We start from the raw sequence: 27,927 nt of genomic DNA on the forward strand, positions 1-27,927 counted from the left end.
ATCGCATTTCATCTGTCATGAGTCAGGAACAAAACAGACAGATTCCAGTTGAGAGGAGAGAAGAGAAGGAGTTTATTGCAAACCAAAACAACAACAACAGTGCTTGTACCTCCGCGGCCACGGCGGCTCGGGGGCAGGGGGGGCCTTCCCAGCAATTGCACCCCTTTAAAAAAACTGGAGAAATAAAAATTAGTGCCCAGAAATCCCAGCCCTCCCCCCAAACAAACAAGAAGGAAAGAAGCTGCAAGTGCAATAACTTACTTGGAAAAAAAAAACAAAATATGGAAAGAACCAAGCTGCAAAGTGTGTTCGTTCTTATTTTAATGTTCCACTGTAATGAATTGCTGATACACGGCTGCACAGGCATTAACATTGCATGGCACAAACCTCACGTGGCAATGTTTGTAAGGAGTTTTTTATTCTTTCTTTTTTTTTCCTGAACTTTTAAAAACTTTTTAATTTTTTTTTTAATTATTTATTTTTAATACGTTCCACCCCAGGCCTTTAAGCTAAAGGAAAACAAAGAAATGGTTGCGTTTATACAAGGTTACAGTATCTTACAACAACAAAAAAAAACAATGATATTGATTGAGGTTCGTTTTCTTTCTTTCTCCCAGTCTCTCTTTCAAACACTGCACACCTAAACCGATATATTATTACACATTGAAAACTGTCCTTCAAAAAAATCAGTAGTACAAAAGTCCTAGCTCTACCTACCTACCTAGCAATGTGGGGAGTGGGGCACCAACAAAGAGCTAATGGGGTGCCAGGCTGTGCCGGACTGCCTCCTCGGGCCCAGCAAGGGCTGGGGATGACTTTCAGCCCACTTCCTCCCCCTGTTCCCATTTGGATTTAATTTCTAATTCGGTCTGTTTGCTTTCTGTTGTGTCAGTCAGTGCAGCAAAATAAACACAGATCTCTGTGTCTGCCTGATTGTTTTTTAAATCCTATTCCAGGAAACTACCTTTTTGGCTTTGTTTGTTTGGAGAACATTTTACAAGGCGCTGCTCTGCTCTATGAGATGGGACCCGGCCTCCCCACCCCCAAAAAGCCCCTACCACCAAAGAGCCCCTGCATCCTGCTCCCCAGGGGAGTGCTGCAGGGGGTGCCACGCACGTGTGCAGCAGCTCTGCCGCCTCGTGCACACTGGGTGTCCATGCGGGTGGTTTTGCTGCGGTGCCCCTGCCGATGTAACAGGCCAGATGTGCTCCAGCACAAATAGCAGGAGATGCTCAGAGGAGTTAAAAGGCTGAGGGGACAGAAACTGGGGAAGCCTTGGGATGCTCACCACTGGCTTGCAGCTGCTGCCACTGATGTATGCACAACTGTTCTGGGCGCTTTGCAACCAGCAGCACCTGGCTATGGGTCAACCCCTGTTGGGAACTGTGCTGCTCTCCCTGCTTGCCATTCCTAGCCCCAAAATCTGGGATGTCTTGTGTGTTTCCAGCCTTGGGCAATGCAAGACAGACTCCTTTGCTCCCTCTGCAAGACTGAAAAGGGCAGCTTGGGAGCAGAGGAGCTCAGGGAGCAGGGGCTCAGTGCTGCACCATGAAGGATACAGCATGGCTGGGGAATGGAAGGCAAAACTTGCAGCTTCACAGCCATCTAAATCCCAGCCAGGGAACTGCAACTCTATGTATGGACAGGAGTGAAATACTAAAGAAAGAAGAAATAAATAGAGAAGAAAGTCATAAATAGAGTTGAAAAGTATTAAAATAATTATTATTATTTTAAAAGGCATCCTTGTGGTAGCTTGAATTGCAAGAACAGCATGAACCCTGTGACCCTTAAAAATGCAGGTTGGCTTAGATGATATATATATACACACACACATATCTAAGTGTGTGTGTATATATATATATATACAGCTTTTCTTGTTAATTTAACAGCTAGTTTAAAAAAAAAAAAAATCTATTAAATTAATTTAAAAAGGTGTGTGTAAGCACAGATGCACACAGCTGAAGACCTGCCTGCATCTTTGCATGCCCAGGCTGTTGCTGGTGGGATGGTGCAGCAGGTTGGCAGATGCAGAGGAGCTATGCAGGTGAACGGGGCATGGGAGCAGAGCTCTGCACTTGCAGTGCACCCAGCAGCTCAGGGCTGGGCACACCTGGCAGTGATTAGGGTTGTCAGAGGCCAGCGCACAAAGAAGAGAGGATGATGCTCTTCATCTCATGAGCTGTTATGCATCCTGGGTGAAATCCTGGTCCTGTGAGAGTTGAGGAAGGAATGCCCTTCAGCTTCAGCAGAGTGCAGCAAAGCCCCAGCATGGCCATGGCCACCCAGTGGGACAGCCAGCAGTACCCACACCCTTGCAGCATCCATCCCCATGCACCCTTTCAACCTGCTGCACACTGCTCAGTTCTGGGGGCTGAGCACTGCAGTGGAAAAGCACCTTTCCCTCTGCATTGTGGGAAAAGGGCTCTTTGCAAGGAAGTCAGGGGTAAGGTAAATGGTGGTGTTCATTGCAATTTAAACTGTAACATTATTGCCAGTGCATGCAGAAAAAGAGAGATTAGGGCAGTGATCCAGAGCTATTCAGTAATCTCTATCATTTTTAGCACCTGAAGCACATTTTTAGTCGGATAACTCAGCTGAACATTCAGGCTGGGACATGAGTATGGTTTGCTTCAGTAGAAAAGCCCAGGTCACCCACAAAGTCAGCTTGACTGCATGTTGTTCCCAAGGTGCACTGAGCCAGGCATCTCAGCGTATTTACAGAGACAAGATACAGCACTACATGTCTTTCCATATTCTATTAAGTATGTGGTACATTTGATCTAGCACTGATGTAATCATCCATGTTGCATATGGCAATATCAAGGCACTGTAGATATATTTTTATATGGCATGCAGTTAACCTGCATCGTGACATTTGGTTGTAGCCTGTTTGCAGCTCTTTGAAGGGCCTCCAGATTTCCCTGCACCTAGATGGGATGGAGTGTGAGGTGATGGCTGTAAGGGGCAAAACCCTGCACTTCTCTTGCTCATCAAGCTGGAGTTCCACTCGTGAGCTGTGCGCTATGGCTGCAGGTGACCTTTGGTGGGGCAGAAGGAAACTGAAATCATACTTGGTGCTATTTATTATGCCATCGAATGGCTTGAGAGAGGTGTAGCCTTGCAGAGGAGACTAACAGAGTTGTGCAAGTGGGAACACATAGGGAGAAAACCATGGGTGGGACTTCAAGAGAGAGAGCAAGTTCTGGTGTTTCCTTCATTCTGCTAGGTGAGGGGGGACTGGAGGGGCCAGAGATGGAGCAATGCCATTATCCACAATCCTTGGCCCTCCCTCTGTCGCTTGGGGAGCTGTGGGTAGGTGCTGGCAGGTGGTTTTGGGGAAGCAGAGAATGAGAGGTGATGGGAGAGAGACAGTGCTGGCCAGGGACAATGAGAGGATGCCATCACACAGCCCTGTCTGTGCTCCGCTCAAGCTGTACCTCTTTGGGGTCCTGGACTCCTGGCCCTGTAAAAACTACAGAACATGTTTTGCTATGGCACAAGAACCACAACTATAACAGAGCAAACGCCAAGTGCTCATGGGGGTGTGACCTTCTGCATGGGGCCAGCAGAGCCAATCACTTCATATGCACATCTCTAGCTGGATGGCTGGAGAGCCATCGAGAACAGCAACGTGGCAGCACTGTGCCCACACAAGAGGCCCCCAAGCTCCATGCTTGATCTCCTGCTGGGTGGAAGAAGGTGAGATAGCACCACCACCTTTCTGACCTTGAGTACCCCCTCGCCCCATTCAGCCATGGCTCTCACGGGGCAGGAGCAGCCTGAAGAGCGTCTCTTTGCTGGTGCCAGAGTCCTTGTCCCATCCCCTGCGCAAGGCAGATGGGTTCTGAGGAGTGAAGAGCTGTATGTGTGGAGGGACAGGGGAGCCTCTGGAGATTCTGGAGGGCTCTTGCTCTCCAGAAAGGCAGATCTGGTGTCAGAAAAAGGATCGGGGAGAAAAGACATCCAAGTCCTAGAGGAGGCAGTGGCGATAGCAGAGGACACCCCCGGAGCAGGCGGCAGCAGCACTGCCGCACAGCCCCGACCTGGTGCCAGGAGGCCAGGACCTCCCATGTCTGTGCTGGGCACACGCCACTTACTTTAACGCACGTCCTCTATACACCTAGGGTAGCTCAAAGTGCTGCTTTCACATCCCCGAGGAGGCAAGGGCTGGCTGGAGTCCCGGCTGGACGGGCTCCCGGCTTCCCCACTGGCTCTCGCGGTGTGCCGAGGCGCTGGGCGGCAGCCCTGTCATGTCGCCCAGGAGATCGCGGCGCTGTGCTCCTTCGCCTTCATCCTCAGGGCCGCGATGCTGGAGCTCTTGCGGTCCGGCTCGCTGTTCAGCTCGTAGCCGTTGAGGCCGGGGCCGATGCCGGCCGTGCCGAAGAGGCCGCCAACGTGAGTCTGGCCCACGTGGCCGCCGGCTCCGGAGACACCGAGGAAGTCGGAGACGCCGCCAGCCGCGTGGGGATGCGCGTGGGGGGACATGCAGGACGGCACCGGCTCGCAGGGGACGACACAAGCGGGCACAGGGGAGGCGGCTCCGTTGTTGCCAATCCAGGAGGGGTTCTGGATCTGTGGGGGAAAAAAGCATCAGGGTCTGGGGAGGGGCAATACCTCGGACCTTTATAGGATGTTTAGAAAACACAGTGCGTGATGGATCTGAAGCCCAACAGGGTTTGGTGCCCGCTGTGGTGGCTGTGACCCAACTGGGCTCAAAGGAGCACAACAGGACACCCAGCTGAACAGCTGCCATGCCTCTGCTGCTCAGTGGCACAACTGCATGCTGCTGCACCTCAGCCTGAGAGCAGGGGATGAACCCCAGGAGCAAAGTATGGCTTGAGGACCACCAGGAGCAGGGCAGTGTTGAACAGACTGATTTGGGCAGGAGATGTGCTCACCTGGGCATAGTTCTCAGCACGGGTGAGCAGAGGCAGCTCGTAGGCAGTGGAAAAGTGGGTCCGGACCTGCTGCATCTGGCCAAACCGCTCCCGCTTGCGCCATTTGGCTCGTCTATTCTGGAACCAGACCTGTGGGAAGAGAGGGGTGCGGGGCTGTGAGCACAGGGCATGGGAGCCCATGGAGCCCAGAGCTTTGAGCACCCAGGGTCTAGAGGAGGAGCCCAGCCTTGGCCCCTGCCCTGCAGCCAGATCTGCCCCGGGATGACCCAGATCCCCCATGCTCAGACAAGGAGCAAACATCTGTGCGTGCCAGTGCCAGGCTGGGACCTGCGGCACTGGGGCTTTCCCCAGGTTCAATCCTGGCTGTGAAGATTCTGTTGGCTGAGAACTTCTATTTACTACTGAACTCTTAGTCTTCATTAACAGTTAAAAAAAGAAAGAAAAGGCTTTCCATCTTAGCTCCTGGAAACAAGTGCACTCTTATGAGTTGTATGTCCTCCACTATGCAGGCCTTGCAGCTCTTCACAGTACTGCTCAGATGCCTTTGAGGCAGCGCAAAGACCAAAACTCTGTTTCTGCTCTTATTTTTACTGGCTTGACATCAGTGTGGATTATTGCACTGTTGTCAGCAGCATTGCTCCTGATTTGCATCGGCATAAGAGAGATCAGAGCCTGGCCCAGTGTCTTCAAAGCCTCTTGAAGCCTGTGAGTCAGGGAAACACATCAATCACGAGCTGCTTTGAAGGCACCGAGTGATGCATGCGATCACCAGGGGCTGGGGTGTGCGGGTCACGCCAGCGCATGAAAGGAGCAGGCTGGGAGCTTCTTGCTTCTGCTTCAAGTTTTGCACCGTGACCAGGGCTGGGGGACCGGGACCTCACTGCAGAGATAGCACGGAAACAGGAGCCCCCCTGCACTGCTCTTGTACTTGGTGAGTCAGGCAATGGGCACAAACAGCTTTTGCAGTGTCAGCTCAGCTAGAAATTAGTCCAGGAAGAAACCAGCACAAGGATTTGTGCTTTCTGAGGATTTCCTATGGCTGCAATTTCCACCCCATGAGGATTTCCAGAGGGTGTAGTTCAGCAGAACATTCCTAGTATCACCTCAGATGAGAGCACTGCACATGCAGAGCATCCTGCAGGAGCACACTGGTGCCCCAGGCATCCGTCCGTCTGCTTTTCCTCTGCCTCCTCTTGGCACAGCTGCCCCAGCCCAGCTGCAGGCCAGTCCCAGGGCTGGCCGGGATCGTGCCGCTTTGATCTGCGGGCTCACAGCCAGTGGTGCTGACCCGGCTCCTCCCGGGGCGGCGGAGCCCTGCTGTGCACAGCGGGTGCCTGCAGGTAGGCAGCATGGTGCGGGCTGTGCTTGGTGCTGGGGCTGACATATGCCCAGCACATGTGGCCAGATCCCTCCTGGCAAGCACTCACCTGCACTGCCCTGCTTGGGGCTGACCCCAGCATCAGCTTTTTCATGTTGGACGGGGCCAGCAATGGTCAGGCAAAGTAGTTTAAACTTATTGGGCCCAAAGTTCAAGCTGGGAGGCTGGGGCAAATCATCTGCACAAACCCATGAGGCTGAAGGGCACCTGCAGATGAGGTGCTGGGGGCCCAGGGCATGGAGATGCTCCCTGTGCCCTACTGCTGCTTGCAATCAACTGCCCCAAACAGTTGTATCACTCTTAAATGTGATTGTTTATCTTTGAGATCAAACTATTTTCAGGATGCTTGGTATCTTCCTCTGTAGAATTTCCCTTGGCTTCCTTGAATTCAGAAGGTACCGAAAGAGGAAATCTAGAAAAAAAATACTGAGAAAGCACCAAGTGTGCATTTTCTGTTCACCGCCTGTCACCTTCAGCTGAGACACTGCTGTACCAAGGGATGCATTGCTTGGGGTTATGTCTGTGAGTGGGGACAGGGTGCCTGCAAGAGTGCTCCTGTTGCCCTGCACCTTGGTGTGAACGAGTGGGGAGGGAGTGTGGGCCAATGCCATGGATCTGACTCCTGCAGACAGCGCTTTGATAAGCCCCGATGTATCCAATCAATCCTATAAAAATTTACAGAACAGAAAATGTTTCTTGTCTCCATAAACATGCAGCCATATGCTGGTACCTCAATCCATATGCACACACTCTGACATGCTGTGGAGGCAGCAGGGCTGAAATGAATTGCATTGCTCCCCCCACTGCCTGGCTGGTGCTGCTGTGTGAATACCCATTGGGGTGCTGGGGCCACAGCACCACTGAGTGCCTGGGACTACCCCAGGGCTGCCCACCACTGCAGTCCTAGTGCCAAATGAAAGATTAAATTGAGTTCCCTTCCCTTCTGTCTGATCTTCCCCTTTCAGTGGGCGCTATCCCCACCTCTGCCCCTTCCTGCCTCTGCTGTTTGTCCATCTGTCTGTCTCCAGGCTCATCCCAATGCTGATGGCCAGGCCATGCACCCTTTTGCTAGTGATGGCCACCAGCCCTTTGCTTTCCAGCCTGCAAGAACAGAGACAGAATTCATCCTTGAGCACTGAAACTGGACACCATTTTATCAGTGGCCTGGAATGGGAAATTGGAGCCTGGGATGAGAGAACTGAATAACTTGAGCTTGTTTTCATTTCATGTTTAATTTCCTGCAGGCTTAGCTCAGTCTTTCCGCTCCTTCCACCAGCCTCCCAGGGTTTTATGGGGGAAAAGGGATCAAGATATATTACTTCTTGCTTTGCTTTTTTTCTTTTCTTTTTTTTTTTTTTTCCTCTCTCCAAGGCAGTGATTTTGCTACAGCCGAGTTTGACATTTCCCTTTCACTTTCAAGCCCCCGCCACATCACAGGGGCACCACTAAAAAGATCTCATTAGCAGTCCCAGCAATCAGAGTGCTGGCTCTGAAGGGGGGTAGAGGAGTCATTGCATTCCCCAGGCATGAAGTCCCCTGCCATCTCATCCTGCTCCATCCCTTGTGCTCCCAGGGCTCTGGATTGTGCTGCCGAGGAGGGACAACTCTGCCTGGACACAGAGGAAAGCCAGGTGTGTGGATGCTGCCATGTACCCACCCCTCCCCATTGAACCAACAGGAGCCTCTTTACTTTCTGCTGAGACACAGCCACAGCTGATACAAGGAGAAGCAGCTGTAGGGAAGAGCATTGAACCCTGCAATCTGGTCTGAAAAAGCAGGTGAGAAAAGCCCTGCAGCTAGGAATGAACCTAGAATTAATATGCAGGGAGGAACACAGGGATGCTGGCCTAGCTGCTTTGTGTCAAATACTGGTAGGGTTCAGAGCAGAAAGCAAGCAGGGTCCTGGTATGAGAGGTGTAACCAGATGCCCTCCCACTCCAGATATTCCTGATGCTAATGTGAATTGTAGAGGTAGTGGTCCCAGGAACACCTGAATACAGGAGTTAGCTAGATGACAAGATGATGTCCTGGCTTCCCAGCAACCTTAGGTGACCATCAAAACATGAGTCATAGGTGTCTGCTCTGAGCAGTAGTTCTCTGTTTTGCGAATGCTTCTAAGCTCTACCAAGCCTTTGGGTTAATATTGATTCAGGGGAAAGAGCAGCACTTAAATATCTCTTGTTTGGGGGTTTGGCTGGGTTGGACACCCAGGTTAGCAGCAGGAAGCACCTGTAATACTGCATCTCAGCCACACATCTCTCCTGGCCCCCTGATGCAGTGGGATTCACCAGTCCTGTTGCCCCTTCAGCTCGAAGACATGGGGCTCAAGGCTCACCTGCCCCTAGCCCAGCCTAAGGCATCCCTGTTACCTGTACTCGGGCCTCGGTGAGGTCTGTCCTCATGGCTAGCTGCTCCCTGGCATAGACATCAGGGTAGTGGGTCTTCTGGAAGACCTTTTCCAGCTCCTCCAGCTGGTAGCTAGTGAAGGTGGTACGGTTCCTCCGTTTTTTGCCCTTGTTGCTCTCCGAGTCTGCCTTGTCCATGGGGCTGGGGAGGTCCGTGCTGGCTCTGTCCTGAGGGACTTTCACTCCAGCCTCCTTCACGCTGAGGTAGCTGCTGTCCATGCCCGAGGGGTCAGCGTTTGGCTGCAAGTCAGCCTCTCCCAAGCTGCTTTCTTTACCTGTTCAGTGTGGAGGGAGAAAGAGAGAAGAAAATGAGTGTAAACCTTACGACCAATTGATTTGTTTAGCCTGAGAGCTCCAGCAGTGGGAAAAGCCTTTAATAGAAACAGAGTGATGGGAAGGCAGTAAGGGGAAAAGGCTTGGGACTGGGCACCATGGGCATGTGTTCCTATCATGGATGCCCCCCCCCCCCGGCAACCCCACAGCCTGCTGTGAGGACTCATGCTGCCCTTGGCAAAGCAGTGCCCGTCACCACACCCCATGTAGGACACCTGTAGAAAGCCCCAGCCTGGTACAGGGTAGAAAAACACAACAAGCCTTGAGCTTCCACCCACATCTCCTGTAGGTTCTAGATGGAAAGGCTGCAGGAATACTTTCTGCTCAAACTCTCCTTACCAATGCAAGAACATAACACCTGGCTTTTTTTTTTTTTTTTTTACAAGCAAACTAATATGAAATTTAAAGTATGTCCAGGATCTAACGTTCTCCCTGTGAGGAGCTTCCCCTTGGGAGACTTCTGCAGTGTCATCTCCGAGGTCATTTACGCAGACATATTTGCCAAAGTCTCTAGAAATCCCCCAGCTCTCACCCTTAGTTACAACTTTGTTCAGCTTAATTCATCTTTATGCATAGCTTTTCTGTTGTGTGAGCAACCCAGCCACAGCTTCATAGTCTAAGCATGAAGTGGGTGGATTTGTGAAGAGGTCTGCACTCACCTTCACAGCTGAAAGGCTGAGTCGATGTAACTTGGCTGAAGTGGAAAGGATGAAATGTGGCTACTGCTTTTGGGCATAAAGGCAGGAAGGCACAAAGTTGAGTGTGGGAGGATAAAAGATGAAAGGACTTTGAGAAAGAAGTTGCCTAATTAGTGCAGAGAAGTGGCCAGGACTGGGATTGATGCTGGAGGTGTGGGAGCTATTTGCCTCTACCACTCTACTGGATTTTCAGAAGGATTTATTGCTGTTCTCTCAGACTCATGAAGAGCTCAAGCTTCATGTTGTCTATCATCTTGGTGCTTTGGTTTGGTTCTTAGGAGGATTCATCACACTGGGCACTGAGTATATCAGTCACATGCTATACCAACGGAACTTATTAGTTCATAGAATCACAGAATCATAAAGGCTTGAAAAGACCACTACGATCACTAAGTCCAACCATCAGCCCATCCCCACTATGCTCACTATCAACATCCATCAGTGCCACATCTCTATGTTTCTTGAACGCCTCCAGGTGACTCAACCTCCTCCCTGAGCAGCCTGTTCCAACACCTCACCCCAACCTCAACCTCCCCTGGCACAACTGGAAGTCATTATCTCTCATCCTATCACAGTTACATTGTTATTATTTTCCTTTTAATTTAAGATGTCATGAAGCTGGGTGCATTTCCCCCCCATGCCTTCTTGCTGGCTGACTCTAATGCTCCCCAAGACCCCTGCAGCAGGAACACAGGCCCTGAGGCCACCCCCTGGTGGCTCCCTGGTACTTCTCACCTCCAGTGCTCAGCCACTGGCTGTCCACAGGCAGAAGATGGGCTGGAGGCAGCCCACAGGGATGGCCTCTTCTCCCTTTGCTCTGCATCCAGAGGAGTAACTTCCTTTCCTTGGGAACAGTATCCCTGACCTCAAACTAGTCATGCTAAATGCTGAAGTGAAACAAATTGCATACATCTGCATATGGATATGTCCAGACTTCCTGTAACTGGAGATGGCCTCAAAGCTTCAATGCAAAGTTTGGGGTGTCTGTTTCTAATCAAATCTAATGAAACCTTGAGTTACAGATTGTGAAGATCTCCATGACAAGGAGGTAATGTGAGCATCGCTACACCCTTACAAGCCTGACAGGACTGCTGGGTGCCTCCTTTGCTGCTCTGGACTCCTTCCTCACACTCACTGTGGTAGATTTGCTCACCTCTCCCAGTGCCTCATCTGCCTGCTGTACCACCAGTACTGCTGTATCAGTGTCACCCCACAGGAGATGCCAGAAGGCAGCGTGGGACAGCCAGGCTTGTGGTGTCCCCAGCATTGTGCTGCTCTGCCATATCTTCTTTCTGGATCCCTGCATGAAGGGAAATGCTTCTTTGGTGCCAGTACATCTTTTTGTGGGACCTCAGGTTGGAGAACTCCTAGCACACACTGTGTGCTTGAGCACTGTGGTGGCCAAGTGACCCTGCAGTGATCCCTCCCCACAGGGAACAGGCTTCTAGCCATGCTGAGGGTTCAAAGCACGTATCTGGGTTGTTCCTAACTGGCTGTTTTGGAAAGATGAGGATGTAAAGTCTTCTCCGTGTATAAACTTAACCATGAAATTTAATTTGAAGCGAATTCAGCTTGGCACATCCACATGGCAGGGGAGAGCAGTGCGTCTCCAAAGCACACAGCAGCATTGGGCTCAACTCAAAGCAATGTCTCCTTCACACAGCATCTGCTGCCATTCCCCCGAGTAAAGGCAGATCCTACAGAAACAGCACAACACCCCACAAGACTGTGAGACACAAGGTCTGCACAAGTCATGAACATTGCTGGCACAGGGATATTTCCCCAGTGCACTGTCTTGGCAGCATATGGTTTGATGCTTCAGTAACAGCCCTGAAGTTCAGGCCTGGTGTGGGCAGCACTGGCTGCATCTCTTACCAAGAAGGAGCTGCAGCACCATCCAGCCTGCACACTTCCAGAACCCCAGCAGTAGCAGCAACCCTATGGCCCTGGAACCTTCCTCAACCCACGGTGAAGCTGTTCTGCTGTTTTCCAGGTTGGCTGTTGCAGCCTTCTGCCTCTTGCCTGCCTCTGCTGCTCAGAAGGCAGCACAGGGCCTTCATTTAAAAAATTCACATTTGGGGTTAGATATGATAATAAGGAGCAGCTGTGCTCCTTTATTCATTCATTAAAAGGAAGGAATCTTGAGGTTTATCTCCATTCAAGGAGCAAGCACTCTGAGATCTACAGATAGAATGATAGAGAGAAGATGCAGAATTGTGTCTGGCTCTGGAATCACTGATTTTGTTAGCAGAGGGCAGATAATCAACAAAACCTCCACACTGGGTCACAGGTGTAGCATTAAGCATCATTCCTCTCCTAGATGCAAGTGGTAGAAATCTGCATGAAGTGCCCCCACTATGACAGCTGCATTGCTCTCACTGCTGAGTGAGAACTGATTGGAACACCTCCATTCCCACTCCAGATAAGAACAAACACAGCTCTTTGTACCCAGCCTGCCTGCATGTCCCTAGAGCCTGAACAAAGCTGAGCAGTCCCTGTGTGTACATCCACCTATCACACAGCCTAGCAGCTGGGAATGCTTTCATATGAGCACATTGCTTTATTACCTGAGCTGGTGAATTTGCACACCCTGTAGCTGTATACAGAGAGTTCAGGATCAGCTCTGAGAATGCACTACATGCTGCTTGCTCCTCTATCATAGTATTTAAAGAACACTAACAAAACTGACTTTTACAGAAAAAAAAAAAAAAAAAATCACACAATCACACAGAATTACACAGAATTGTAGGGGTTGGAAGGGACCTCTAGAGATCATCAAGTCCAACCCCCCTGCCAAAGCAGGCTCCCTACACCATGTCACACAGGTAGACGTCCAGGCAGGTCTTAAATATCTCCAGAGAAGGAGACTCCACCACCTCCCTGGGTAGCCTGTTCCAGTGCTCCATCACCCTCACTGTAAAGAAGTTCTTGCGCACATTCGTGGGGAACTTCCTATGCTGTGCTTTCATCCCATTACCCCTAGTCCTGTCCCCACGCACTACTGAAAAGAGACCAGACTCACCACTATGGCTCCCACACCTCAGGTATTTATAAACCTGGATCAAGTCCCCTCTCAGCCTTCTTTTTTCAAGGCTAAACAGACCCAGTTCCCTAAGTCTCTCCTCATAGGGGAGATGCTCCAGGCCCTTCACCATCTTAGTGGCCCTCCGCTGGACTCATCTATCTAAATCTATTCTGCTAACTCCGAATAGAAACGGCGACTGGAGCAAAAAAGGCAGTTTATGCTCCAAATCCTTCTCTGTTAGGCACACCCATTTGAAGAGCAGGAGAGAGCTAACAAGAAAATTTCAAAGGCACAGGAATGGTTCTGCTGCCATTGCAGCTCTCCTACTGGCTGCCAGAATGCAGCACAGGAAAAGAACTGGACCAAGAGAATGCACAGCCATTGCCCCTGCTGGGAGCATATGAAACTGCTGGGCTGCTCTCTGGCTGCTTCACCTCAGATGATGAAAGGAGATGAAGATTTGTGCCAGATACTGAAACAGAAGACCTTGCCTCTCCCTGATGAGCCCATGTATTCACACTGATCAGGCTTGCTTATCTCTAGCACAGGAACGTCTGCAGTGATGGCCTCACTGTAAGGAGAAATGGTCTCCTTCTTCCAAAGCATTTTCATATTGTTTCAGTCATAGACTCATGCCTGCGCACCCGCCAGCAGCTATTTATTTGGATTTCACCTCCAAAGGGTCCACAGACCCTCAGGTAAGTGAAAGCATCCAGTATGAGGGGAGCTTCGGTCCCTAGTTTGTGAGATACTGGGGCATCAAAAGGGAAATGGGGTACTACAACTCCTGCTTGGAAATTGGAAAGCTGAAATAAAAACAGAAAACACCCAAAGCTGGCTGAACCTCACTGAACCACAGAAAAGGCTGAGTTTAAATGTTGAAACAAAATGCAGGCCAGGTTCTTTAGCACAATAGTTCTGCTGCTCCTCAGTCTTACACAGCTGATTAGTAAAGAAAGGCACAGATGAGGGAAAGAAAATATCCAGCCCTTACCAAACGTGCCTGTTCTTGGAAGCACAATTAGAACTTATTTTCATTCTTGCTGCACATCGCGAAACTCAGGGCCAGCCAGGTCTGGGAACTGCTAACATTCCTGTGAGCACCAGGCTTTTGTAAGCACTCCAGAATGAAATTAGGATTCTGGCTACCAAACCTCCAATTCACAGTAAGTAGGGATGGGAGGCAGGCAGGGATCAACTCTATTGGCAGAGAGGAGCAGGGCAGCAAAAATACAAACTGAAGCAAAAAGCAGCATAGCTGAAATAGGAACTTGCTGACCAAGAATGAAAACAAAACAGTAAGCCTGGCATCAACAGGTTGATTACCTCCAGACCCCTCCTCGCTTGTCTCACCTACTGCCAAACCTCTCCCCTTTGTGGGTTCAGGGGATGGAGTTGGTGCTATGGGCACCACAGGAGCCATCCAGTTTCTAGGGGTGAGGGGAGATAAAGGAATATCCATTTATGTCTGACCTGCCTGGAAACCCCAGCTGCTCCTTACACAGCCTAAACAAATATTTAGTTAAATTGCTCCAAAAGTCCCAGTCCTTTTATATGCATCCCAAAAGAGTGTCATAAAACATACATGAGAAGGGCTCCATTAACCTCTGCTGCCTGGTACTAGAAGAGCACATTTCAGCTCCGGCTGAAGTGAAGTTTAATAAGCTCTTGGCCTCTGTGGCTGCCAGCCCTGCCTCACCCTGGTACCAGCGCCTACGTACCACAAGAGCATCCACCACAAAATTTCTCTACTGCAGCAGAGACACAGCATCGGCCTTCCATGGAGGAAACTGCCCCCACAGTTGACAAGGCTGCTACAACACCAGCCATGCAAATTTTGCATTGGGATCACGGAGAGAAAGGCAAGAATGGTTGAAACTCTTGCTCAACTTCTCTGTTTGCTTCAGTACACTGCTTTCTGCATCCATATGTATATACAACTCATAATTTCCTCTTAATGAAGTTTCACCAGCTGACCAAGGAGTAGAAACATCACTGCCTGACTTGGCCCACAATTCCTGTGAGATACCTGTGCAGGACCTCGAGCACTTGGCTTACAAAGCAAAGGGATGAAAATGATTTATAGAAGCAGCAGGGTAAAGGTTTATTGATAATGAGGCACTAAGAGGAAATGGGATGAATGTGCCCGAGATTCCTTTGGTAAATGAATAATGAATGCTGTTCACAGCCGGCAACTGACATTTTTCATTTTCAGTTGAGAATAGCAAGGCACAGGGCAAATGACAGTTATTAAGGAAAAAAAAAATCCATTAGGTAATGCTGAACAAGGAAAGCCTCAACAGAAACGTTCCTTACTTATGAAAGGGGAGCTGCAAATTGCTGAAAGGGTAAACTCCTCATATCACGTAACTCAGAGCACTGCAAAACCCAAGTCAAAAGAGAGGGAAAAAGGCCCCCCATTCAATGCAGTACATTCCCCAGCCTGCAGACCAAGCTTTTTCCATGACAAAGTTTCATACCCCTGTCTTCTACTGCTTCCCAGGGACAGCTTTTCTCACATGTTCCCCTACAACACTCAGGCCTGAAGAAGGCTGGACCATCTACAGGAGGAAAAGGCCACTACAAAAAGAGTGCACTCAAAGCTGGCTGTAACCCTGTCCAGGGCATGTGAAACTTGCTGTGTATTTAGGTGTGAGAGTCAAAGCTCAGTCATTGCTGAGCCAGTGAGAACCACAGCTCTTTCAGCCTTCTCCTGTTCAGAGAAAAGGAAGAGGGCACGTGTTCTACTCAAACCCCTGCCCCTCTGTGCTCCACAGCACCAAGCACCAGAATATTTGATAAAAGGCAGTGTGAGATTATTATTATTTGACGTGGAAAAAACAAAAATGCACTTAGTTTTAGCCATGCCCTTGGAAAAATCTCAGATGAAATTTAAAAAAAACCCTCAGTATTATAAAAACAGCCAGAGGCAAACATGCTGTGGGAGTTTTTAGCCAAATCATTAAGTTCTGATTAAGTTAGAGGCAACTAGAGGCAGCTTTTGGTAGGAAGAGTCAGACAGTAGACACAGCAGCTCTGGTATTGTGCCTCTGAACAGAGAGCAAAAAGTCACAACACCTGAAAACAGCAAACCTTCTGCAACACCACTAATTCTCAGCAGAAGTGGGTCATTATGTGAAAGATGATGACCATGAAAATCAGTCTAAATTGAAAACTGCACTCACATCAGCAGTGCTCATGCCCACTTTCTTGTTTGTTTCCAGTTAACATTCCAGGGTAGGATCATACTGACATGCTTGACTGCAAATGTCAAGTAAACATTAGCAAATATTTACAGAAATTGTTTTTAGGAACTTGTGAAAAGGAGTATTTGCCTCAGAAATCTATTTCCAGCAGCGATGCTCACCCAGCCAAGCACCTGGAAAGACCCCATGAGTCCATCACATCCCCACCTTCAGCTCACCAGCACAAATCAACTTTTGGCTGCATGACTCAGGAACCCATTAACACTTATGTGCAAACTGCTGGGCAAAGCCAGGATCACTTCAGTTTCCAGCATCCAAGGACTTGGGGCATCCATTATGGGAAACAGGACTAGCTGTTCTCCATTTCCTGGGGCAACTCCAACCCTTGGGTTGGATAAGAAGAGATGCCTGCAAGGAGAGCTTGCTGGGCCACAGCAGGTTGCTTTCTTCTTCCTTTTCATCCCAAACCCAGCTTCCTACAAAGCACCATCTGAGGTTTGCTATCTGACTGTATATTTGGTCCTAACTTTGTAGCATGAGAGGTACGTGCAATTGCTGAAGCTACTCATTTCGCTCTTAAGACACACAGTCAAATTAAATTGTGGTTCTCCAAGCTACAAAACTCCTTCAGTGAGCACAGAAGGCTGCAGATCCCAAGAAGTCAGGGTTTTAGCATAAAGGTATTAGTGCCAAAAAGGAGCAGTAGGAGCTTTCCAACCCAAAGAAGGGGTCAAAAAACCCTTCGGCTGCATCTGCCAGTTCCCAGAGCCTCGCCTGGGACTGGAGACTCTGGGAGCACTAGTAGCTTGTGTTCTCTCTTTTCTGAAGTGGACATGCAGCTTTATGAATCAGATTGAATCAAATCCCATGGTTACTTCCCACAGCAGATGGAGCTGGTACTTATAAATGTGATCTCACAACCATTATAGAGTCCAGTTCACTTAGACAGTAGTGCATACTCAAATAACCTTCCCCTGTAATAACTCCTTTGTAAAATAACTACCAGCTGAGAAAGATGGCGTGTATGAATGCAATTTGTCAAGAACATAGTGAGAGCTAAACAGAAAAGAAAATCATGGTGCTCCATTATCTCCCGGTGAGATGAATCTGGCCATTCTTCATTATCCCCCAGCAAGGAAATTACTTCCATCAGACCCAACATTCATGGCTCTGTTCTTGTTTTCTTGGGCCCACCCAGCACCTCTGACAGCTTCTCCTGGGCCAGGAGGCCTCTCACGTGTTTGTAGGTAGACATGGTTGCTGTAGCACACTGTGGCTTATCTGCTTTAGGCTCCTCATCTTGCCCAGAAAGGTAATGGATGCCCCAACCCTGGGGACATGCAAGGTCAGGCTGGACAGGGCTCTGAGCACCCTGATGTAGCTGTGGGTGTCCCTGTTCACTGCAGGGGAGTTGGTCTGGATGGCTTTTAAGGGTCCCTTTCAACTCAAATGATTCTATGAGCTCTCCATCTCCAGGGATGTACAATCAGCCAGATGTCTGTAAAGGAGCCTACCACAGAGACATACAAGGTGATATCTATGCCATCAAGGGGCACTTGCAGCCAGAATCAGTGTCTCCTCCCAGCACTAGTTAAACTTTCCCCACACTACCTGCCATAGCATGATCCTACTGCATGTTTTAGCATCTAAGAAACCTGATGGAATACTTCAGCCAAAAATCATCTGCCTTGCTGCATGTTCTTTATATCTAGGGCCCTGAGCTCTGCTGGGTTGGCCCTGCCTTCCACAAGGTGCTCAATCACTGGTTCAAACCCTGACTTAGCATTTCTGCTACAACTAGTTATCTCTTGGACTAAGAAAGAACACAACCTCAAGGGACCTGGTGGTATTGATACCATAGCAAAACCTCAGAACCTCTTATTTTTGGAGGATTTCTGATCTAATGAACTCTCATGAACATTCATTGTTCAGTTTTCTATTTCCCTGTCTCCTATACAATATTTTGTCTTTAAATTCTAAGGTTTCCCAGAGAATAGATATAAAAAAAGCAGGCATATTTGCTGAATGAATCTTTTTTGCATCACACCCTGCTTTGATACCAGGAACATTTTGGAGGTCTGTTTGTAGCTCCTTGAACCTCCTTCTTGTAATCCCACATCTACTGAATGAAGCAGAAGAGTTTTCTGTAGATTGTGAAAGAAAGAAGAAATAAGAATGCTGCATATTTCCATGTGATGCCAAGACATGAGTTCTCTTCCATACTGTAAGGGATGTACTATAAGCTAATATATAAAGATATTAACAAAGATGATGGTAGATAGTCAAAGGTTATTAGCAAAGAAAAACTCACCAATGTTGATGCCTTGACCAGAAAGCTGAGGCAGTCTCCACTGGGAATCAATCTCCAAGAGATGTTGCCTCAGTGGTGGTCAGCCCTTAAATGAGGTCTTAGAGGAGGTGGAGTTGAGTTCCACCCCTTCTGGGAGCACAGCTGGATTGCTCTCACCTGTGCTCCCACAGCTGACCCAACACTTGCCTCACTGATTAATCAGAGGTTCAAGCTGTGATTTCCCATACACATACCAGAAAGTTAGATTAAGGTATCAAGGGTTTGGATCACTATGGGATCACGTGCATGCCACACTTCAGCGCTAGCAAGTTTTGCAGCATCTAGTCAGCCTGCAGTTGGGTTCACTTTGGTCTGATGTCAGCACTGTGCCTGTCCCCGTCTGTATGCAGCAGAATTTCCCCTCTCACAAGAAGTATGTGGTGTTCTTTAGCCTTTGTAGGTCTGCAGATGTGACCCTGGCAGCTGGATTGGTGCCCAGGAGAGCTGTGAAGGCTGGAGGACCATCCAGTGCCATGTCACTCTCCTCTCACACTGGGAACTTCCCATGAAAGGTCACCATTTACTGAGATGCTCTCAGCTGTCACAGGAACAGTGTGGCCAGCCATGCTTTCCTTGTTCTGTTTGTCTCTTGAGTGCACACAGGTGGTGGGGAACCTATGCCACAGTTTGCTATGCACTTGTCCCAGCACGAAAACCATTTTAACCTCCACAGATCCACAGTGAAAACTAAAATGAACCCAGTACAGCACATCCCTGATATTATCTATTAATGGCAAGGCACAAACATCCTTTGATTTACATAATTTACACAGCACAGAACTTGCTGGCCTTTCTCCCAGTGAGGACAAGAAACAAGGCCCAAGAGCTGGCTGGTAGCTCAAAGAGACAGCTCAGGGGCCTGCCCACAGAAGCAAGCACTACAAACATTGCCCAAATTTCTTTCTTTCACACAAGCCATGTCTTTAAGGGTTGTAAGGCTCAGTGATCAGGTGCCACCCTCAGCAATCTGCACACTGAGCATTGCTGGGGTCTCTCCTGGAGCCCAGAAGCTCAGTCTCCCACTGGCATTTCTCCTCCACCTATGAATTGCTCCATTTTGGATTGCCCCATTGTCTCTCACTCTGTTTAGTTTTGGTTAACAACTGCAGAACCTGAACAAGCATCTGCAGTGCCCGTACATTATACACATAGGCAGCAGCCCCTCTCTTGCTACAGCAGCTGGGGTTGCTCCATGGGTCTCCCTCTCAAGTGGACCACTGCCAAATGCAGGCAAATTGGATATACAACCAAGAACACCACTTTTTACCACCAAAGCCAAGGAAAAGGGGATTTTTCACAGAATCAGCCACAAATGTACCCCTCCTGAAAGGAAATTAAAAGAGGGTTGGTCTGAACACAAACTTAATATCCGGCCCTGGGCACCACAAAGCCTTGCTGCAGCTTCAGCCCTGACTTAAAAGCAGCATCACCCAGCTCAGTATGTGCAGCTCCAGGTGCCCCTGCTTCCTGAGTGGTGTTCGGGCCTTTCGGTAGGTTTTTACGAGGCTCTGTCCTGACTAGCCATATATTTACAACAAGCCTTCCCACATTTCCATTCCCTACCAGAGCCACACTTAACGCAGCCGCTGCACTCATGTTTGATGTTGCAGCCAATCCCCCCACTGCTCTCTATCCTGCAAAAGTCCTTCTAATAGTTTGAAGTGGTATGAGCTGGATGAAAATACTCTTCTCTCCAGCACAGGACATTGTATGACTTAAGGCATCCAGCTTCCCTCTCTTCCAGTAGCAGCTTTCTGACTCCTGCTGAAGGGATGAAATGCAACATTTAAGCTCTGCCATAAATCCCACAGCTTCATGGAGTGTTTCTGGCCTCCTCCTTCTCCACAATCTGTCTAAACGTCTAGCAATTGGTCCACTGGCTATTTATCTTGGAAGTCCTCACTGGCATCTAGAGACGTGGGGAGCACAAAATGTCTGCAGGTCCTCTGCCAATGTAGGTGGGTCTTCTCTTCCTCTTGCCTTCTAGCATTTGGCTGTGTCCTGTCTAGCTCAGACTGATATCTGGCTCCAATCTGCTTACAGAATTTCAGAGCAAATCTTGATAAGCCAGGTTATGTCTATTACTGAGCATTTCTCAGCTCTCAGGTATGGGTCCTTACCACAGCTGTGTTCCTGACTCCACTCCAGGATGAGGTCTGGGCATGCACCATTGGAGGAGAAGCTGGAACAGAACCACTCAGTGCTCCAGGAGGGCTCTCAGCCTCCCGACCCATACACCAGCACACAGGCTGGGCTGCAGATCATGCCTGCCCAGTGCTCAGCCTCATGCTCTCCTCATGCATCGGTGCTGCCAGGCTGGGCTCCATTCAGCTAGAGAATAGATACATGATAATCTCATGGAGAGTCCTTTTGCCATTGGCATTGCTGGGGCTGGAAATCGATGATGTTTCCTTGTGCTGCAGAGAACAGGTGCTGGAAACAGACAGTCCTATGGGTGACCAACCCCTACAAGACAGCCCAGCAGCACTGGGACAGCTGCACACCCAACACACTGGTATCCTGGTGATCCTTCAGTTTCCAGTTTGGGATAGTTTTCCATTCCTTCAGAAGCCCTTGCTGTGGCTCAGACTGAGCAACAATTTCCTCTTTCTCCTGTCCCATGAAAACCTCCCCCAGCCCCAAGTTCCCCATCACCTGGGGGTCCTGCAGCTGGACCCAAGGGTCTCCCTGCACAATGTCCCTGCACAATGGCACTTTCACATTGTCTTTGACCACTGCTGGGAAATCTCCCAACATTGCCCTTCACTCACTGAAGTTTACAGCTTTGTTTTGCTTTTATTCTCATGTAGATTCCTTTCACTTCCTATTGCTTCTGACTAGCTTGGCTTTCTGTACGCACCTTCATTATCTGATCCTTCTCACACCAGAAGAATATGCAGCTCCCTGTTTCTCCCTTAGGAAACCAAGCCCTACCCTGACACCAGCATTACCACTCACAGCTGAAGCAGTCAGCAGTGTCTGAGGGCCTGAGGAGGCTGCTTCTGTGCAGGGAGGAACCAGTGAGACCTGAGGTGCTTCTTCAGTGCAGCAGTGTTTGCATGCAAAGACCTCTCAATCTCCCTAAACACAAAAGGAATGAACAGGAGCAATTTCCAGGCTTGATATTACAAGTTCCTGCCATTTTCCCCAGATAGAAGCCTGCCCAAAGTGTTCTGTCTTCTCAGTTTGCTCATCTCTCTTTGAATAACCGGCTTTGTTTTGCTTTGAGTCCTCAAATTTGGTTTCAGTTATGATCCCTCTGCCTTACATGCACACATATGTCCCACCACCAGGACTGTATGAAGGGTTTGAGTGAGCTTCTCATTGCACTGCTCCTCATCTCAAGGCCCCCAAGCCCTCCATGGCTCTGTCTGGTGTGGTGGCTCCCCCTGCTTTGTCCCTCCTCCCTCAGCAGCATCCCAGCTCACAGACTTCTACTAAACAAAGGCAGTTGCTGTCTTCAAGGCAGCATGAAATTTCCACACCACCTCAGCACAACTGCCATTGACTGAAACAACTTGCCCTTCCAACTCTGGTACCTGCTGAAGGACTTGCCTTGCACCTAAAAAGTAATAAGTAATAAGGAATAAGTAACACACCTAGAAATAATACTGATTCCACCAAGCAGATTAACACCAACAGGGTAAAACCTTAATTCACATTTTCTCCAAAAAAGAAATTATCAGATTCAATAGGCATTTAACTGAGTTAAGTCTTTGCCAAAGACAAAGCTAGACCACAGCTTATTACATAGCAGCCTGTCACAGTCTGACCCTGCAGGGACCCAAATGCAGTGGCTACTGACTGCTGAATCACAGCTATCCCCAATGGAGAGATGAAGAATTTGGTGCTGGTGGGTTTGTGCTGTCCATAAAATCAATCCCAGAGCACCTTCCACACAGAGCTGTCTGCCACTGCACACCACTCCTCCGAGTTTTCTGAGCTCCCCCTTCTCAACTTCCTTTCTTCTGCCTCTGATCCCTTCTCCCTCCATCTCTCTTCAGCAGAAAAGTGCCCCTAAAACACGATGCTGTCCAGAAGTGCTCTTTCACACTGTGCCTATAGAGGTGACAGTCAAAATGCAAAGATTGTGTGTGAGCATGAACAGAGTCAGCATGTGTAATTACACTGATCTGCCTGAACTCATGCAGAAAGTAAAGAGGAGGTCATTCATTTCATATATATGTGGCTTTCTTCTTCTACTTAAAAACTTTTACTTCAGAAACTGGCGTAGCAGAGAGACATACAATAGTTGTAAGTTACTCAATGTTCCCATCCACCCCTCTGTAAACGATTCTCAAATCACAGCATCCTCTATCAGCTGTGTCAGAGCTCAGGCTTCTCCTCATCCAGAGTTGTCTCTTTTCCTTTTGGAAGTGTATCTCCAGGCATATATATGACCTTTACTTTCCAAACTGATTAATAGTTAGATCAGGATTTTTTTTTTTTCCTCCAGGTGCATAGAAAAACAGCACTTTTGGGGCAGAGATTTCTCAGCATTTTCTGAAAAGCAGTGACCAACCCATTGCTTGTTCGGCTGCCCAAGATGAGCCCATTAGTGTGGATTGGCAGGCTGAGCCTCCATTCTACACTGGGACACACAAGAACACATTGATTGCTGCAACTTCTTGCACCAAAAAAGAGCCTGGCTAAGAAAACCCAAGTTCACCCCCTCCAAAATCAAACTGGGAACCTCTGCCTGCTGAATTTTCCCACTAACTCCACCAATCCCTCCACAGCTGTGGGAGAGTCTTGCTGCTGGAACTGGGCCTGGGGAAGATCGCACTGATGCCGCTGCGTGGCGACAGCCTGGCCTTGCACGAGCTGTTCATGCATTCTGAACCTCAGTTCTTCCAGCTGAAAAATGGGATGAGAAGTCACTTATTGCCCAAAATGCACCACAGTTCTTAGCTGAGAATTGTACAGCTGCTGGAAGGCCCTGAACAGACTCAGCTGGAGAGCCGGGCAGCGGGGTGGCTGGAGGGCCAGAGCTGTGGCTGGAGATGTCCTCCAGCGCAGAACTTGGCTGAGAGCCTCCCAGACAGACACCACCTCTCTCTTACAAGGGAAACTCATCTCGATTCTGAACGCAGGGCTTGGAGAGGGGATAAATCTTCGAGATCTAAAGGACTGAAGTTCACTCATCAGCTCCCCTTAAACCCGCTCCGGGTTTTGACTTGGGAGGTTAGAAACCACAGCCAGGGAGCTCTCTTTTGATTCACAACTTGTTTGGAGCAATCACCCAGAAAGCAGCCAGTGAATCACTGTAGCCGGTTAGTCATGCAACCGCACCGAGAGCGCACTCAAAGGGAGCACAAAATAAACAGCCTGAAGCCCCAGATAACACACACGCAGCTCGTTTGCGCTATCTGGCATCAGCATATATTGTTAATAGCACATCAAACCCTTAGGAAAAGACGCGCGCAGTAAGCATCTCCAAATCTCTCTCCCCATCGGTATTTTTCCAGTCTGTTTCAAAACAATTCAGACAAGGACGAGTCGAAGGCTTTTTTCTCTCTCTCCGCACCCGTCCCGTCGCCGGTAAGGTTACACCGTGCGCTACAGAAGCGCGGGGCCAAAGCAGAGCTAATCCCGCTCGGCAGCGGACAGATGGAAAACAAACAGAGCTCCAGTGAAAAGAGATCTTCCTGGGGGGAGCTCCGCTCTGCTGACACATGAGCGGTATAAAACAGCCCGGGCTGGGAATCCTACCGAGGTCTCCCCAGCCAGACCTCTGGCCGAGCCACGAGAAGCGCGACGCGTCTTCGCGAAAAGCGGCGATCGAGCCCCCCCGAGGGCGAGAGGCGAGCGGGGCCCTACCTTGGCTCGCCGCTGGCCGAGGGGGTTCCGCAGCTCCCGCGAAGGAGGCCCCGCACCGCCGAGCGCCTCGGCCCGACTCCCAGCGGGAGCTCCCTCCTCTCCCTGAGTGGCGGATCTGTTGACCTTATTGCGGGAAGGAGAGCGCCAGCGCGGCCGCACGCCCTTCTCCTCCCCGGGGTTCCGTCCTCCTTCCTCCGTCTCCACTCTGCTGGCGCCGCGCCGCGCGTCCCGACAGCATCCCTTTATAGCGGGGGGCCGGGGCAGCACCTCCCCACCCCTCCCGGCCCCCGGGGTGCGGGCAGCTCCCCCTCTCCCCGCCCGCCTCCCTTCGGCCGCGGGGCAGGAGCCGGAACGGGGGCGGCGGCGCACCCCGAACCCCGAGGTACCGTCCGCCCTGCGCGCACCGGGGCGGGCGGGGGTCCGAGGGAACCGGGCCCGGGGATGGGGGCGCGGCATCGCCCCGCTTGGGGCCGGCTCAGGGAGCTCCGGCTGAGCGGTGCCACCGTGGTAGCATCAGCGGGCACCGGGTACGGTGCGTCCCGGAGGCGGGGGGGCCTGCCGTGTGCACCGGGGGGAGGAGGGGAGGAGAAAAGCGTTAGAAGTGTCAATTAAAATAATAGCAATAATAATAAAGTGCGCAGCGGACGAATATTTCCTAAGGCGCTCGCTTTCTGCTAACAACGGGGCGCTTCAGACTGCGCTTTTTGCCGCTCTCTAAAGACAAGAAATGCTCGTTATGTGCTTAACCCCGCACTTACAGATTTCCTCCGCACGAAGAAAGCCGTTTCCTCTCTCTGCCTCCCGTGGGTGCACGTCCCCATCGCATTCCCTTCACCGCCCGAATCACGTTTTCCAGCCCATACTTTTGCCGTGTGCGGGTATAGGCGCACGTAAGTTCAGGACACACAACTTAACTCCGGCTCCGCGCAGTAGAAATAGCAGTTCAATCACCGCGGCGCATCAATCATCCTCGGATGCCGCGAGGGGCTTTATTGAAGATTTCGCTTTAATTGCCGGTGCCGCTCCGCGGGCCGCCCCGCAGCCCCCCGTTAGGGCGGTGCCAGCGGGAGCCGAGCGCGGCCGTCCGCAGCGGGGGGAGCCCCGCGGGAGCGCTCCGAGGACCGCCGCTCTGTGTCTGCGCCGATGTGCGGCCGCTGTTCTCTCTGCCTATATTTATCCGTACAATGCAATGGAAGGGATTCGATCTGGAAATAGACGCCGGGAGCTATAAATGGAAGGCGGGGGCTTTTTATAGCTCGGAACGTGTTTATTAAGGAATTAAAATTAAAGAAGAAATCCCCCGGCTGGCTCAAGCGGCTCACACGGGCATCGGCCCCAGCTCGATGAGCGCAGCGAGCAGACTGAGAGAGCACCGCCGGGGAGAGGCTTCTTTTTTTCCACGGCCTCGCGCTTTTTTCGCTCTGTTATTATATATGTGTATACATATATATACATATATTTATTATTATTATATTTTGAGGGGGAGTTATTTTAATAGAGGACCGAGCCCCGGTGGACGGCACGGAAAGACGGACAAACGCCGGAGTAGCGGCGGGGCTCGGCCTGTCCCGGCCATCCCGATAGAACCGCCGCCGCTCCGACGTTCTCTGCGATCCGCGGGAGCGGAACGGCCGCCTCCGCCCCGAGGGTCCCGGAGCGGTGCGTGCCCGGCGGGGCTCAGCCCGCGGCCACCATCTCTGCTTTAGCACCGAGGAAGCCGAACGTGGCTACCATCAGAGAGACGCCCTCCTAAATCGTTTGCCCTCGTTATTAGTGTTGTTGTTAATTATCCTCGAGAAGCCATGTGGCTCCTATTACAGCCCCACCGATCCCAGACGCACCACACGGCGGTCGGGGCCGGGCCGAGCCGAGCCATCCGCTCCGGACCCGGGGCTCCATCTGAAGTCCCCTTAGAGAAGGACCGGGGCTGCCCGCTGGCGTGACGGCGGGAGCAGATTCAGGCGGGTCTGCCCGGGGCTGCAAAATACCCTCGGGGGCTAAACTGGCGCCCGGGGCTTTTTCAGCCTACGGAAACAAGAGAGCCCGTTAGTAGTGGGGCGGCACCGGACTCCCTCCGCGCCCCGCTTTGCCCCGAAGCGCCCCGAGGCTCCGCGGATGAGGAGAGGCCACCGGCCGGTCTCGGCCCCTTCCCAAGGGAAGGGGTGCATCCCCAAAATGGGGTGACGGGAGCAGCCCCGGCTGGTACGGATGAGCGGGTCTTGGCACAGAGTAAATGACGGGGGGAGCAGCTGGGCGGGGAGCGGGGCCCGAGGCCATGGGGAGAGGGGTGCGGGGACCCCTTCCACTTTACTCAGGGTGGATGGGGCCGGGGAGGTTCGTCTGCGCTCTCGTACACCTGCACAGAGTGAAAGGAAGGTGTGTGGGGGAGAAAGAGAAAGCAAAGAGGGCACAGAAGCAGCCGTTGATGTGACAGCGAGAGACGGGGACTCGGGAGCTGGAGTATCGGGGTCCCTCTAGGCGCTACCGTTCCCCCACCTCTCTCCGTTGTCCTTCCCCCTGCTCCCAGTGCACCCGGCAGTGCCCATCCATGTCACCGTCCCCGTCCCTGCCCGGTAGGGTCACGGCGGGCGCACCTGGACAGAGGCACGGCAGCCCCTCTCTGCCCGCAGCGCGCGGAGGGACCGACGGAGAGGTTTCATTTCTACTTTCCCTTCTTCTGAAAAAATAGAAGGTCGGGGATTTATTTTGATTTATTTTTCTTCCTTTTTTTTTTTTTTTTTCTTCCAATTTTTCCCCTCTCCGACCGCCCGGGCACAGCGCGCCCCGGGGAGCCTCAGGACACACCGGAGGAGCGGCCCCGGAGCTCTGCCGGCGCACGGCCTCGTCGGGCAGCAGCGGGAGGGGCAGTGGGACGGGGCTGCGATGGGGGCAGAGCTCGGTGACATTCGCCCCAAGTTCTCTCCCAGCGCAACCCATCCTCGGTGGCATTCAGCACGGAGCGGCGCTCCGCATTGCTTTTCTCTTTCATTTACTTCGATTTCCCCGATCCTCTGCCTCTTCCCTCCTCTGCGCTCGCCTCAAAACCACGGCAAAACGGAACGAGGGGTACCCATTGCCTCCTCCGGAGCTCCCCCGGCCCCGGGAGCCCTTCTTCGGCCCGGCCCGATCGCGCGGCCCGCACTCACCGTAACAAGAGACCTGCAGGGCTCCGTTGTGGCCGCCGCTCTCCTGCAGCTTGAGGTTGCTCTCCGGGGGGGTCTTGCAGGGGCCGCGCTGCATGTAGAGGTGCGGCGGCTGCTGCTGGGGCTGCGGGTATTTGCTAAAGGCGGGCGGGGGCGCGGCGGGGCCCGGCGCCTGCCCGCTGCCGTCCAGGGACGGGCATTCCTGCGGGCTGTAGCGGCTCCGGCACTTCGCGCCGCTGTCACCGAAGCTCTGTCCTTTGGCGGCCAGGAAAGCGGGGCCGAACTTGTCACTCGCTTGAAATGCCCTAAAAGGCGAGGAGCCGTCTGCGCCCTGGGAGGCTGCGTTGTAGTAGGAATCCATGGCAGCCGGATCACAATAAGAAACACAAGTATCAGCATTCATTCCTAAAATTAAAAGGCCCAAGTGTCCTTAATGCGCTTGGAGTGGCACCAGGAGCCTCTCTTTCTCCCCCTCCCACATACGCGCACACCCACAGCGGGGCCGGGAGCTGTAAGAGGTCTCAGCCGCGGCCGCCCGGCCCCGATCCGCGCTCAGAGGGGCTCTGCCTCCCTTCCTCCCTCCCTCTCTCCCACACTCTCTCTCCCTCCGAACTCTCCGCCGCCCAAAGAGGCTCTTCTCGGCTCTTTCCCCCCCACGCACAAAGAAGAAA

At 51.2% G+C, this 27,927-nt stretch overlaps 1 protein-coding gene across 1 annotated transcript; it reads right to left on the minus strand.

Moving 5' to 3' along the window:
• Positions 1-48: 48 nt before the first annotated feature.
• Positions 49-27,861, minus strand: ALX4 (ALX homeobox 4). Its single transcript, XM_015864508.2, has 4 exons — positions 27,260-27,861; positions 8,646-8,956; positions 4,899-5,027; positions 49-4,572 (listed from the first exon to the last, which is right to left on the minus strand). Exons 1-4 carry the CDS (start codon positions 27,657-27,659, stop codon positions 4,249-4,251), a joined length of 1,164 nt encoding a protein of 387 aa, XP_015719994.1. The 5' UTR covers positions 27,660-27,861; the 3' UTR covers positions 49-4,248.
• Positions 27,862-27,927: the final 66 nt, after the last annotated feature.

This window comes from Coturnix japonica, chromosome 5, assembly GCF_001577835.2.
Source record: "Coturnix japonica isolate 7356 chromosome 5, Coturnix japonica 2.1, whole genome shotgun sequence".
NCBI classification, from domain to species: domain Eukaryota; kingdom Metazoa; phylum Chordata; class Aves; order Galliformes; family Phasianidae; genus Coturnix; species Coturnix japonica.